General features: G+C 38.1%; 1 protein-coding gene across 1 annotated transcript in view; it reads right to left on the bottom strand.

Moving 5' to 3' along the window:
• LOC141497424 (NPC intracellular cholesterol transporter 1-like) overlaps positions 1–7,013 on the bottom strand; it is a 56,009-nt gene extending 48,996 nt beyond the window's left edge. Inside the window, exon 1 of the mRNA XM_074200072.1 lies at positions 6,943–7,013. Within this exon, the coding sequence (XP_074056173.1) occupies positions 6,943–7,011 (69 nt within the window). The 5' untranslated portion in view covers positions 7,012–7,013. The remainder of the gene's footprint in view (positions 1–6,942) is intronic.
• Between the last annotated feature and the right edge of the window lie 8,816 nt (positions 7,014–15,829).

Below are 15,829 nucleotides of genomic sequence, written 5' to 3'. Positions count from 1 at the left end.
TGATGAACTTGCTCACTCCATCAGTGCAATAATCAGGGACAATTTTAGGCGAACTATGATAGAGAATATTAACTGTTTACAGAGAAGGAACTGTGAAGTTTAAACAAAGACCAAAGCTTAATATCTTCAATTTTTAAAAGTTGTCTTATGTATAATATAATTTTGCTGTCTCTGATGTTTTCTTTCTTTTTGGATCTGATTATTCTCTCATAACACATTCAGTTTTGATCCATGTATATCATGGATGCAAACGTAAAGACTATATCAGATTCCCTTCTGTTGGGGTATAGGGGAGGGAGAAAAAATTATAAAACTTTGCAAAAAAATGGTTGGTAGAAACTATCATTGTATATAACTGATAAAAAATGAGTAATCCTCTTTTTAGGAAAGAACAAGACTCTATGTTCTCTTTTTAGGGTTTTTTTTTTTTGCAAGGGTTAAGTGGTTTGCCCAAGGCCACACAGTTAGGTAATTATTAAGTATCTGAGGCCGGATTTGAACTCAGGTACTCCTGACTCCAGGGCTGGTGCTCTATCCACTGCGCCACCTAGCCCCCCCCCCTTTTTACCTTTTAAGAAAAACTATGTATGCGTACATGGCTTAGAAGGTCCTGTATGTGAGAAACATTTTTCATTTTCTTGGATATTGGCAGTGATAAGACTTGTTAAGTTGTAAGGAAACCCCAAAGGATTTTATGGCATAAATAAAACATAAATGCTTTAGTGATGATAGGACCTAGGTACTGTCCAGAACTTATCATAGCCATCTCTTGTCCCTGTGGCAATAATACTTCATATGGCAAAAATATGCAGCAAAGACCATTGGTCATAGGAGCAAATGCAATTGGGAGTTCTCAGTTCCAAAGCTCAGATCCTGAATAGTCTGTCATCTGCCATAGGAAGCTGTGTGTGACGAGCAGTACAGAGTCTGATGAGAAGTCACAAGAAACCATACTATTATGATGCCCTTCTAGCTTCCTAATAAACACGTAGGGCAACATGATCCAAAGAAAAGATTTCACTTCTCCTGCGTGCATGGGTACAGCAGTCTGGAGCTGGAACAGCAAAAGATCCATTGCAGATGGTCAGAGAGTTCCTGGATCTGTTTGCTATCATTATTTAGATCCTAGCTTTGAACAAGTTTATCCCTTGATACAGATACCAAAGTCAAGTTTCCAATGGATAGGAAAATCAGATCTCTCACCACATCCTGGTGAACAAGCAGATTCAAAAGCAGTTGCCCTGTCTGCAGCTCCCAAATTTTGATCTGCCTAGGAAGAATAAGGTGTGAGTTTAGGAAACTCAATTTCTTCCTTTAGTGTAGAAAACAGATCTGACAGGTCTTCAAATAGCCAAAGGGCTTCCATGGGGAAGAACCTAGACTTCCACTGCAGGGCTTCATAATTAAAAAAAATATCACTGGGTAAAATTACATAAAGGAAAGCAAATTCTGACTTGATGTAAAGAAGTTTCTAAAAATAAGAATGGTCTAAAAATGGAATAGGGTTCTCCTGAAGTAGTGAATTCTCTACTACAAGAAGGACTTAAGGAGTAAGACTACCCTACAAAACACAAGCAAGATAAGAAGTTGACTTAGACCACAGGAACTCAAAATATAACTTTCCTTCTTTAGCCGACATTTCTAATTCAGATCTACCCTTTCTGTTATTCATATGACAACTTATGTTCACTCTTCTGCACATTCCACACCCTTGCCTACACTTGTAGTATACAACAGATTTCTTGAAATCTATACCTATGGTGTAGAAGAAAAGATATGTCTAGCAGTGCTTACAAGGTATTATATAGGTGCCTACATATGGATAAACAGATGAGGTAAAGCACTAATGTACAAAAACAAAAAGTAGCAGCTCTTTTTTGGGGGACAGTTAGGTATACAATGTTTGGCCTGGAGTTCTTTTATACCAAGTTCATATCCTATCTCAGATACTTGCTAGCTGTGTGATCCTGCACAAGTTACTGAAACTGTTTGCCTCAATGTTCTCACACCGTAAAATATAGAAAATAATAGGACCTATATCCTAGCATTGATGCGAGGATCAAATGAGAAAATATTATGACATGCCTGGTACATATTTGTAGCTTTATAAATGTTAGCTATTATTTTTGTAGTAACAAAGAATGGAAACTAAGCAAATGTCCAGAAATTTGAGGAATGACTAGACAAATTAAGGTACATGAATATAATGGAATATTGTTATATCATAAAAAAATTATGAAAGAGGCAGTTTCTATGAAACCTAGGAAAATGTGTATAAATTGATAGGATAAAAAGAACCAAGAAAGCAATATGTAAAATAACAACACTGCAAAACTAACAGCTCTGAAAAACTCTAATCAAATGTCATGAAGCACTCTATCCATTTCTTCTCAGAGGTGATAGATTCGATGTAGAATGAAACATTTCTTGCACTTAGTAAATATGAGAATCTCCAAATTTTTTCATAACAAAAAAGAATACTATTTGTATTATCATTATGTAAGGATTTAAAGACTTTGGGAAAAATTTCAAAACATTTTGCAATAATGGTTTGGATCAATGACTTCTGTCTCTGAATGCTTTAGTTTTAAGTACTGTCGAGAGAATTATGATTTTCATATTGACTAATGTGATATGTGAAATGAATTTAACACTAATAATTTAGTTTCTAGAGATCTTTTACAAAGGTAGACTCTGGCCCTGGAAAATAGTGAAAACAAAGCAATAGGGAGCAATTTATCAATTCTGACAAGTCCTTAATTCTTTCCCTGACCTGTGCTTGTCTGTGTTAAGTGAAATGAATCAGCATAGCCTGTTCTGTACCCAAGCAAAACAATGGGTTATATATACCCCCAAGCCTATACAATGAACTTAACCATTCTCAAAGGACTCGAAAAGCTGGTGGTGTCTTACTTGGATGATCAGGACTGCTGTAATTTTATTACTACCCTGCTGGGTGGGCTTGTCCTAGGAAGATCATTCATGTCCCCAAACTGATTATTCTTCCCTTTCTCTTCCCACTTTATGATCATGTATATATTCTCTGCCTGAACTATACGAAGGTAGAGCTCCAAGCAGGAGAAATCTCATGCTTTGCAAATTGGTTCCTTATAATGAAAATAATTAATTAAACTATTCCCTGATTACTGGCACTCTGCTCTATCAGCCCCAGATTAAAGAATGACTCAGTAAAAATTCTTTTAAAAGTAAGGGTGAAAGCATTTGGTATAGGATTATCCATAATGGAGATCACCTTTTTAAAAAAAAATGATCATAGTAGTAGCATAACTGGTCAATTTAATGCCACTTGGATAAAAAAAATAGGCAAACTTCTCTTCTCTCTCCCTCCCTCATCTTTACCAGGATATTAAACCCTTTGAGTTTCTGAGGAAAAGAAATAAAAACATTCTTTACTTTTCTTGAGAGGCACAGAATGAGTGGGTTAAAAGCCTGATTTTTTTTAATGATTAAAGACAGCTCTTTACAGTATATAAATCCTCCCAACCAAGTCTAGGATGCAACCTGTTAGAAATGAATCAATATATGCCATTCTCAGGAAAGGGCAAACCACAATACTCAGAAATTACATATTTTCCTGCCATTTGGAACTTCATATTTGACTCTTCATTTTTTAGCTTTTGTAAGGCTAGTATCAACTCCAATTTTCAGGGGAACATCCTCCCAAAGCAAGGCAACACAGTGGGGATACTTAATAGATTTTCATTTAATATTTTAGCTGTCTTCAACTGTGACCTCATAAAGGCTTTTTTTTTAAACTAAGTCACAGGCGGCAGCTGGGTGGTGAAGTGAATAGAGAATGCCAGCCCTAGAATCAGGAGGACCTGGGTTCGGATGTGACCTCAGACACTTAATAATTGCCTAGTTGTGTGACCTTGGGCAAGTCACTCTTAACCACACTGCTTAAAATAAAATAATTTTTTAAAAAAGTAAGTCACCTTGAAATAGTCACTGGAAAATCCTAGAAATTGGTCTAGGTAATTCTCAAATTATTGCATAGAAGGTGCAAACCTTCACTGCTAAAGGGAGTTTGCAATACCAATAAAGTCATAGGTCCAAAAATTGTATTTAGGGTGGGGAATGTTCTTATGGTACTTATTAAAAAGAGACAAGAACAGAGTATCCATATTCACCTGCTTTAGGATATTCCTCCATTTCTCTAGGTTCGGAGATGCTTAGTACACACTTAGGAAGTATGACTCAAGGACCTCTCCTCCAGTTCACCACTAACCCTTAAAAGGACAGAAAAATGCTTAAAGTACATTAAATAGGGGCAACTAGGTGGAGCAATGGATAGTGCACCGGCCCTGATGTTGGGAGAACCCAAGTTCAAATCCAATTTCAGATACATAATAATTAATTAGCTGTGTGACTTTGGGCAAGTCACTTAGCCCCATTGCTTTACCAAAAAAAAAGTATAACAAAGCTTTCACAGCTGGTGTGATGCTAAAATAATATTTGACAAATCTAAGGGCAATGCTTTCAATTACATCCATGTTATAATAGAAAGAGCAGTGAGTGGCCTGGGAATCAAAAGAATAAGTTACTATTCATTTACTCTGGAGACTTTAATTTTCAGTCCTGTAAAATAGAGGAGTAGAAGGAAGTCAAAGGTTATTAACCCTTTGGGAGGAGCAATGGAGGAGAAATAGTGTTTATAGCTAGTTTTCAGGGACAGAAGACCAGGATACAGCATAGGAGGTCTGAGAAAGAATTCACTCCCTTCCTCAGGAGGGGAGAGTAGGAAAGGGAGAGAGAGGGAAGAGAAGGAAAGAGAGAAGGAAAGAGAAAAGGGAAAGAGAGGGAGGGGGGAGGGAGGGAGGGAGGGAGAGAGAGAGAGAGAGAGAGAGAGAGAGAGAGAGAGAGAGATGGCAGGGTTTAGAGGTTTAGAGGAGAGGAAGGGGGAAGGGGGAAGGGAAGAGGAAGGGGAGAGAGGAGGAGAAGAAAGGAGAGGTGGAGAAAAAGGGTGAATGAGAAAAGGGGAGAGAGGGAAGAGAAGGAGGGAGGCTGGGGAAGGGGGGAGGGGGAGAGAGGGAGAGGAAGGAAGGAGAGGAAGTAGGGGAGGAGGGGAAAGTGGATGGAATAGAGTGAAGAGGAAGATGGGGGGAGAGAAGAGAACAGGTGGTGGAGAGAGGAAGGAGGAAAGGAAGATGAAGTCAAATGAGGCATTTATTCACTGAAAGACACAGTATAGAGAGGGAAAGTTCTCTAGCAAAGAGAGATCTGACATATGTTCATTTGTATAGGGCAAGAAGAACAGAGAAAAAAATGGTCTCAGTTAAATAATTAAATTAATGTTTAAAATGGGCCTGGAGTTAGAAATTACCTCAAGAATGTAGGGTAATAGAGATAGTTGGGACAAAATTTGCAATTAAGTTATATACATAGTTGTCAAGGAGAACCTTTACATATCAAAAGATCCCAGGTGCAGATATAGGTAATTAAGTCTTAAGGCAAACCCTGACCTTTTTGTAAAATAAAAGGACAAGGTTAGCCTTTAAAAGGTCCCAAATAGTGAGCACAGATAACAGGGAACCAGAAGACAAAAGTCCTGGGGCAAAAGTGAGAGCAGTATAGACAGTAATTAAATCATAACTTGAATTCCAAATTCTAGCAAAGTATCTGGAAGAACACTCAGAACTGAATGAGCGGGCCACATCAGAAAGAGCAAACATAATGTTGGGGATTTCATCATAACCAATAATCAGGATCCCATTACAGTGAATTTAGAAAATTATCATCTTTATTTTCACATTGGAACTGAAAGAGCATTTTCTTCAATTATTTGAAAACCTTCTGACAAGGGATCCACAGGCTTCACCAGATTTCAAAAATAAGTCCATGAACATGCTCGCCCCCCCCCAAAAAAAACAACCTTATCACCCACTGTCACCAAACTTACTCATTCCTTTCAAAACTAGATCATTTGACCAGGTATGATGGGGAACAAATAGCAAAAAAAAGCAAGCTAGCAGTCAACCCATACAAATCTGGTAAGGACTCACCTGGCAAGAGACACTTTCTTCCTTTTAGTTTGCCTAAGTTTTCCAACCACCCCTCCCCAACTCTCTTTCCCTGGGCCTTTTGGGCTACTCAAATTCCAAATCATCCAAGATTAGTGGAGAGAGTTCTCTTATCCCCCCATCTCTCTTGGGTCTTTTGGTCAGCTCAATTATAAATTATCTAAGATAGCCCTCAAGCCATAGTGGCCCAGAAAGGTCACCACACTCACTGTAACTGTATTCTCTTCCTCAGGAGGGGACAGTAGGAAAGGGAGAGAAAGGGAAGAGAAGGAAAGAGAAAAGGGAAAGAGAGGGAGGGGGAGAGAGGAAGGGAGAGGAAGGGAGAGAGAAGGGGGGGTTAGAGGAGAGGAAGGGGGAAGGGGAGAGAGGAGGGGAAGAAAGAAGAGGTGGAGAAAAAGGGTGAATAAGAAAAGGGGAGAGAGGGAAGAGAAGGAGGGAGGCTGGGGAAGGGGGGAGGGGGAGAGAGGGAGAGGAAGGAAGGAAGGAGAGGAAGTAGGGGAGGAGGGGAAAGTGGATGGAATAGGGTGAAGAGGGAGATGGGGGAGAGAAGAGAACAGGTGGTGGAGAGAAGGAGGAAAGGAAGATGGGGGGAGGTAGGGGGTGCAGAGGGAAGGTGAGGGAGAGGAAAAAGGATGAACTGTTCCCCAGGACCTCTCCTAATTGCTACCTAGTGCAAAGGAGACCAAGGTGTTGGAATGAATAGAGAAGCAATGCTCTCCTCCTCCCCCCATCCCGAGGGTGATTTGGGATGAGAAACTGGAACAGAAAGAGTATTGAGCCACTCAAGTGCGGGCAATACCGACATCCGTCCGGAATCTATGGAAGCCCCCTCCAGGGGAGGTCCCCGGGCCCCCTGCCCTCCCACCTTGGTGGGCGCCAGGTGAAGGGAGGGGTTGCTCACCTGCACGGGCCAAAGCAGCGCCAGGCCGGCAGCCAACAGCAACCCGGGACAAGGGACTAGCGACCTCATGGTCCAGCCGCCGCCTCGGTGGGCTGTGGTCACCGTGTCCCGCGGTGGGGAGGGGACGCAGGAGGCACGCGTGGCCGGAGGAGCTGGGCTACGCCTGAGGAGCCCGGGCCGGTGCCGTCTGTCCGGGTCTCCGGCGCGGCCGCTTTTGCTCACACCTGTAGAGTTTTGAGAGCCGGGGCAGGCTGAGGGACCGAACTTAAGGGGAAAGGGAGGGGAAGCTGAGGGGTGTCGTGGCTCCTCCTCCGGCTTGTTCAAATCTGCGTTGCTATTTGCAAGTACCTGCTACTGACTGGGGAGCTGGAAAAAGACTCTATAAACTTTCGTCTGGTGGACCCTTCGTGGTTTGGAGGGCAAGGATATTGTCATCTGCCACTGAATCACTAAGGAACCTTCGAGATCTTCTAATCCAAATCATCTTTTTTTAATTTTCAAATTTGAGTATTTGTTATTGAACTTTAAATAAATACCGAATTAAATGGACATTTGTATATAAATAGCAGAACAGAAAAAGAATTGTATATGAAACTGAATCTATAAATTTCATATAAGCTTTTTAGTCTATATTAAAAATTCAAAATGTAACCCAAAGCTGTTCTACTTTGTAATTCTGATTTTTCTGCTCTATTATGACTTTTTTTTAAAAATGCTGCCATGACTTTTTTCTTTTTTTTTGCTATCCTATCTTGTCTCTTCATCGACCTTTTTCTCCACCACTAAAGAAAAAAAAAGATAAACAAAATCTATGTTCTCTCTTATGAAATTTTTTATATGCTGCCTTGACTTTCTTTTTTTGCAATCCTAAACTTCTTGTCCCTTCATCTACCCTTTTCTCCACCTTTGGAGAAAAAAGATAAACCACACCCTCCATAGCAAAAATTGGAATTCAAGCAAATCAAACTTCCTTCCCAAGGTTGGGTCAAGTCCATCTCTATTTCAGGAAGTATATATCTACTTCATTTTATATATATATTTGTAGAATGATAAAAAATACTTGACAGGTTAAGAAAAAAGTTAGCATTTCTTTACAAAGTAGAGGTTAATTGAATTGTCCAGCTTCAGATATCTGATAACTATCTGAATTTGGACTTGAATTCACCAAGTCCGGCATTCTAAAGTTCCACTATCACATCCAAGATTTGCATTTGTGTTACAGTGATAATCATGTAAATACATTCTAGGTTTTTTTTTTTTTGCAAGGCAAAAGGGGTTAAGTGGCTTGCCCAAGGCCACACAGCTAGGTAATTAAGTGTCTGAGACTGTATTTGAACCCAGGTACTCCTGTCTGAGACAAGATTTGAACCCAGGTACTCCTGACTCCAGGGCCAGTGCTTTATCCATTACGCCACCTAGCCACCCCTATGTAAATGTATTCTAACCTACCTTTTTCATCCTCTTGGTAGCACTGTTTCTTCCCCGCCCCCCTCCCCGCCATTTCAAACAATTTGTTTCTTGCTGCAATCAAAATTATTAGTGATTTACTTTTTGTAGTTAAGGACCCTGAGGGAAGGTTAGCTTTTCCCAACCTCGGGAAGGCCAGAGTAGAATGAGATTAGGTAATGCTATTAACAATATTCATTCTGAGCTCTATCTGCCACTTCCCATCAAACTAATAGTTTTTAGTACAAATTTTAGTACAAATAATGTCCCTAGGGAGAGTAAGTTCAAACTTGAAGATGGTAATAACATATTTGCATAAAGGATTCTTCTGGTCAAGGAGTACCTCCTGCAAGTCTTATTTCTTTGGGTAGAATCTTTACAAAGCCTCCCTTAGGTGTACCTCTCTGCTGGGCTCTAAAGATCAGTGCCTTCTCAAGGTCATACCCAATAAAGTATTCCTAAAGCAGTAACTAGATGGTTTAGAGGATAAAGCAATTATCCTGGTGGCAGAGTATAAGAAATTTGGGGAAATATTTTAAAATTGCCCTGAATAGATCCCTAAAAGGTGAAGTAAGCAGGGCCAGGCTGGGGGAGGAAATACAGCAGTGATGACAACAATATAAAAGAAAACAATATGGAATCAGGAAGACCTGAGTTCAAATCTTGAAAGAGATACTTAGCTATTTAGCCTCTGGGAAGGGGCTTAATCTTTCAACTTCAACTTTCCCCTCTGTAATGCAAGGATAATTATAGCACCTCCCTCCCAGGGTTGTTGTGAGGATAAAATGTGATAAAATATGTAAAATGCTTTGCAAATCTTAAAAACTACATAGAATGTAGGCTATTTTTAAATCTAGTATCCTGTATAGAACAGTATACCTCTAAATCAGGAAAGACAAGACCTGAAGTTGAATTCTTTATTATAATAATGGTGACCTTGAGCAAGTCTTTTTCCTTCTTTTGAATCAATTTTCTTTCTTACAAAATGAGGAATTTGTGCTAGATGATGTTTTAAAACAGAAATGAAAAAGTCTTATTTTTACTCAAACCTAAAAAAACACCCTTATCCTTCAAAAAGGGTTTTATAGTTTTGTATTCATCATAACTTTTGTTTTTACATCATCATCATTGTTAAAATGCATTTCTCGGGGTGGCTAGGTGGTGCAGTGGATAGAGCCCTGGAGTTAGGAGTACCTGAATTCAAATCCGACCTCAAATATTTAATAATTACCTAGCTGTGTGGCTTTGGGCAAGCCACTTAACCCATTGCCTTGCAAAAAACCCCTAAAAAAATGCGTTTCTCATCATCCTGATCAGGAAGTCATTCTACATAATAAAGAATAAAAGACAAAAGCAGGTTACCAATAATCAAATCATTAACTGAGTCTGTGAGTATATAAAATATTTCACAAAGAAGGGAAAAAGGTACATTTACCCCCTGTCTAGGATCAAGTTTGTTGGTCATTTTAATTATACATTCAGATTTGTTGGGGTTTTTGGCTCCTTTCATTTGCATTCTTATACTCATTGTATAAATTGCTCTCCAGATTCTGCTTACTTCATTTTATATATATGCATGTTGCCCTCTCATGATTCTTTGAATTCTTCATATTCATTAGTTTTTATAAGACAATAATATTTCACTATTTTCTTGTGCCACATTTTTATCAATTCTATAATCTACAGACATCTATTTAATTGGTTTCAAATTCTTTTCTACCACAAAAAATGCTATTATGATTATTCTGTTGTAATATGGGGCCTTTCTGTCTTTGACATTTTAGCCATTTTTTCAGCATAATTTCAAATTGCTTCAGTACTTAGATGGTTTTTAATGCCCCAGCAGTTCTAAATCATATTAACTTTTCTGATTTTGCTCTACTTCCACTTCTCCAACATCATTATCATTTATCAGACATATTTATGATTCACACTGTATGTTCTTGCCACAATTTGTGAGACATATAGTTCTACTACCCTCCTCATTACAATTTATTTTTCTTTGGTTGCTATTTCTTTAGAGTCCTATGGTCTGCCAATTGATTTGATAAACAAATAATTACTGCTATATCAATGCATCCTAATAATGGAATACTTTATCTTTCCCAGGTAACTTATTTGGAATTTAACATAACAGAGTGTATAACTCTTCTTCAAAAGTCAGGAATTTCCTTGATCACATTGTTATGGGGGTCAAATGAGATAGTGTCCCAGTATTATGATTTAATAGCTTATAAGGTGGGATGTCAATTATTATTTATAATAATCCTGTATAAAGGAAAAAGCATTGCTTGCTTCTCACTGAAAAAAACTACAAATATTTATGACCCCCTGAAATAATAAGAAACGAAATCAATTTTAATTTATATTCACTCTGTAGTGTCTCACTAGCAAACTGATATATGTGAATCTTAATAAAAAAATAATAATCTCATTCTCATCTTTTTTTATGGAGTTCAAGTGGAAGAAGTTCAAAAATAAGTCAATAGTATGCTATTGTTTTTTTATATGACATGTTCGATGATGCTTGTCCTTCATGCTCAAAGAAGACCATGACAACAGGATGGTCATGCCATGCCAAGCACATGAATTAAATCTGAGTGAGGGGATATTATGCTTAAGTCAACAGCCTCTTTTCTCCTCCAGAGCCATATGGGTCCAGATATAGATCAGGATGACCCTAGATTCAAGACACTTAGGGTTAGGTGATTTGCCCAGGGTCACACAACCAATAAATGGCCAGTGTCTGATGCTGGATTTGAACTTCCATCCTCCTGACTCTGAGGCCAGTGCTCTAACCAATGCCCCATACAGTTGCTTGCACAAGGGAATGAAATAACTACTATAAGACTGCTGACTTACTGAAATCATCTTTAGAGTAACTGTTGTAAGCCGGGACAATGAGAATGTGGATAGTACTTTAATTATTATTTCAAGGGGCAGCTAGGTGGCGCAGTGGATAGATCATCAGCCCTGGAGTCAGGAGTACCTGAGTTCAAATTTGACCTCAGATACTTAGTAATTACTTAGCTGTGTGGCCTTGGGCAAGCCACTTAATCCCATTACCTTACAAAAACTAAAAAACAAAAACAAACAAAAAAAACCCCAAATTATTGTTTCAAGTGATTTTTTTTATTTCTTCTGCATTGTTTCTTGAAAGCTTTTTATTTCACAAAGCTTGAAAATTGGGGGAAAATTGTAAAACTCAAATATCTTTAATAAAATAATTTAATAATAAAATAAATTTAATAAAATAAAAATAAAATAAATTTAATAAAAATAAATTTAAAAAAACAAAAAAATAAAATTTTATGGATCAAGATTTTGACTGGGCATACAACAGAATGGAGTTATTTGATAAAGGGTTGTCTTTAAAATTTTATGGATACCCTGAAGAGATGATGAAAAAGGGTAAAAACATTACTTGTACAAAAATATTTGTAGCAGCCCTGTTTGTGGTGGCAAAGAATTGGAAATCAAGTAAATGTCCTTCAATTGGGGAATGGCTTAGCAAACTGTGGTATATGTATGTCATGGAACACTATTGTTCTATTAGAAACCAGGAGGGACAGGATTTCAGGGAAGCCTGGAGGGATTTGCATGAACTGATGCTGAATGAGATGAGCAGAACCAGAAAAACACTGTACAACCTAACAGCAACATGGGAGTGATGTTCAACCTTGAAGGACTCGCTCATTCCATCAGTGCAACAATTGGGAACAATATTGGGCTGTCTGCAAAGGAGAGTGCCATCTGTATCCAGATAAGGAGCTGTGGAGTTTGAACAAAGTGCAAGGACTATTCCCTTTAATTTAGGGAAAAAACAAATATCTTATTGTCTGATCTTGTTACCTCTTAGACTTCTCTTCTCTTCTTTAAGGATATGATTTCTCATCACACCAAATTTGGATCAAGGTACAACATGGAAACAAAGTAAAGACTGACAGAGTGCTTTCCGTGGAAGGGGGGAGGAAACAAGATTGGGGGAAAATTGTAAAACTCAAATAATATCTTTAATAAAAATAAATTTAAAAAAACAAACAAAAAAATAAAATTTTATGGATCAAGATTTTGACTGGGCATACAACAGTTTGGCCTATGATAATATTTCATGCCCGATAGCTTGCCATATCCTCAAGGATGTCTATATTATAGCAATATTTGCATATTTGCAATCTATCAGACCACAGAATTTAGTGAATCTTTAATGTGTAATTCTAGCCTTTGAGTCATACTTGCTAGGTATTTGTTAGGAACAAAAATTTTACTGCCTAAAATGACTTGTTTGGTTTCTACTATATCCTTATATAATCTTCACTGATCACTAAGTTCCTTAAGTATAAGCTGTCTATAATTTCTGGTGTGGATGAATTGTCACCATAAACTCTTCCATTACCATAAACAAATGCTCACAATTCAACTATTTGTTGAACCCTTCCTTGCACAAGTTGTCCAAGTTCAATGATCTGGCATTTTGCTGTGGGTGACAGAAGTTTAAGCTTCTGAGGCAGTTTAATGACTCCATCGGTCACAAATGCTACTTACTGCTGCTGCTGCTACTGGTGATGATGATGATGATGATGATGTTTTTCTCATGTTTTTTCTCTTGCTCAAAGAAGTTCAGACAGAAATGATCCTAATGTTACTAATGAAAAAAAAGTTACTATCCTTTCTAACTTAATGTTCTGTGGACTTTGCACAGATGATAAAATAACTGTTTATTGTAGTTGAACCAACTATTTCATTGATCAATCTTATATCATCTTATATTCAATATGTCCAAACTAAACTCATTATGTTTCCCTCCAAAAGTCTTTCTCTTCTCAGAGCTTTCCAATCATCATCTTCCCAGTCACCCAAATTTGTTTGGATTATTATTTATCACTTATGAATTTTATTTTGAACCTGATGTTATGTGACTAAAGTTTGTTTGAACCTTAAATGTCACATTGAGTTCAGTAACTCTTTAGGAATGCAGGAAATGGCTACAAGGAATGTTGAGTATTCCCAGATCCTGAATCCACCCAAAACACTTCAAGTTTATATTTTGACTTCACACAAATTTTATTGAATATTTATGTTTCCTAATACCATCTCAATCTGATTTTGCTGTCCTTGCCATCTCAGCAAAATTACCTATGTATATTTGGTTGTCCTTGTGCAAATTCTATATGATTTAGAACTTAGAGAAAAGGGAGCCATACTTCCCTTCTGTTTCACTTTCCTCTATCAAATCTAATATTTTTTTTCCTAAAATTGTTTCAGATTTTGGGGTTTGTTCTCAAAACCACTTGCAAACTCAATTGTTCATTTTCAACCCAAATATCCAATCAATTTCAAATCCCAGTTATTTCTATGTTTACAACATCCCCTTCTTTCCTTTGACATGCCAGTAACTCAACTACAAGTCCTCATCATCTGAGCCTAAACTATTGCAGTAAGCTCTAGTTGAGTCTCCCTGCCTCAGGTTCTCCCTATTCTAGTCCATGCTCCTAATATCTGTCAAATTGATTCTCCTAAAATACAGGTCTTATCACTTATCAGGTCGACCTTGTATTCTATAAACTCTGATGATTTCCTAGTACCTCAGGGTCAAATATAAAATCCTTTGTTTGATTTTTTAAAGGCTTTCTGCCTTTCTAGACTTTTTACACCTTATACCCTGCCACCTGCAAACCCCCATTTACATCCTTACTCCTCTCCCAAACAAAATCTGCAATACAGTAACTATGGAAACCTTGCTGTTCCTTAAACAAGACAGGACGTTTCCCAAGTGCAGACATTTCCGAAGGCTGTAGTCCCTGCTCTCAAGGTGAACCTCCCAACCCAAAGGATGCAAACAGCTCTTTACAAACAGGAGAATATATGTTATAAACTCAGAGGGAATGAACTAAGACCAAGGAAGACTAGGAAAGGTTAATTACAGAAGCTGAGACTTGAAGAAAACCAAGGAAGCTTTGGAGGCAGAGATGGGGAGGAGAGCATTCAAAATCTGGGTTCAGGTAGTGAAAAGGGCTGAAATAGGGATGGGAGGACCTATTTAAAAGAACAGGAAGAGCAGTGGCAAGGGATTACTTCTCTCTCCACCACCACTTCCATTCCCCCCCCAGTTAGAGGAGAAAGGTAATATAATGTGTAGGAAGACAGGGGCTGGATGATAAAGTTCTTTAAAAACTAACAGACAACTTTATATTTGATCCTAGAAGCAATAGAAAATTCTCTGAATAGGGAGTTGTCCTCTTTCATTTTAATGATTTTTCTCTGGAATTATCCCCCAATTTATCTCATATGCATCTTTTTTGTATATTGTTGTTTGATTATTGTCTTCTGGATTAGACTATGAGTTTGTTGAGCATAGGGACTGGGGTTTGTGTGGGGTTTGTTTATTTGAGTTTTTTTGACCTTTTTTTGTTTCAAAGCTTATTGGAATGTCTTGATGTTCAGGCATGTTTGGCTCTTAATGGTCCCAAGGACCATACTGTCCATGGGGTCTTCTTGACAGAGATATTGGAATGGTTTGCCATTTCCTTCCCCAGTGGATTAAGACAAACAGAGGTTAAGTGACTTGACTAGGTTCACACAGCTGGTAAGTGTCTGAAATTAGATTTGAACTCAGATCCTCCTGACTGAAAAATTGAGAGCTCTATGCACTGGGTCATCAAGCTTCCTCCTGCTTTGAATGCAATGTAGTACATATTTAATAAATGCTTGCTGACTAGTTGATCTAAAACTCAACCAGTCTAAAACAGAGCCTGCTGTTTTTGCCCTCAAATTCTTCCCTCCTCTAAATTTCCCTGAAAGTGTTATTAAGATACTATTAGGAGATTCTCTGTTTCCAGATCCAAGACCCAGCAAGCTGTGCAGAACAGCAATCTTTTTCCTTCATCTTCTTGGACTGATGGTCCCTGAGCTCAGACAGGTGCTAACAGGCCCAAACAAGAGTCCTGCTATGAACAGACTTTGTCTCTAGACAACCTTGTTTCCCTATTTCTGCTATGCTCACTACTCTTGTTGCACTCCATTATTTGACTGTCTAGCCACAAGTATTCCTTAACATGATAAGCAGTAGGCACTTAAACCATCAGCTAGCATTAAATGTAAGCGGGGATAAACTGGAAGAAGCATTCCAAATAAGATCAGGGTGAAATAAAGATGCTTATTATTACCACTAGTATTAAATTAAATTAAAAAGAGATGTTCACTTTAGCAATAGGAAAAGAAAAAGAAATTGAAGGAATTAGAATAAGCAAAGAGGAAACCAAACTTTCTTTGTAGATGATATGATCATATACTTAGAAAATCCTAGAAAATCAACTTAAAAACTGCTTGAGGGGCAGCTAGGTGGCACAGTGGATAGAGCACTGGCCCTAGAGTCAGGAGTACCTGAGTTCAAATCCAGCTTCAGACATTTAATAATTACCTACCTGTGTGGCCTTGGGTA

The sequence above is a fragment of the Macrotis lagotis genome, chromosome X (assembly GCF_037893015.1).
Source record: "Macrotis lagotis isolate mMagLag1 chromosome X, bilby.v1.9.chrom.fasta, whole genome shotgun sequence".
Lineage (NCBI taxonomy): Eukaryota > Metazoa > Chordata > Mammalia > Peramelemorphia > Peramelidae > Macrotis > Macrotis lagotis.
Note: the sequence above shows the minus strand (reverse complement) of the source record. Positions and strands in the feature narration are given on the sequence as shown.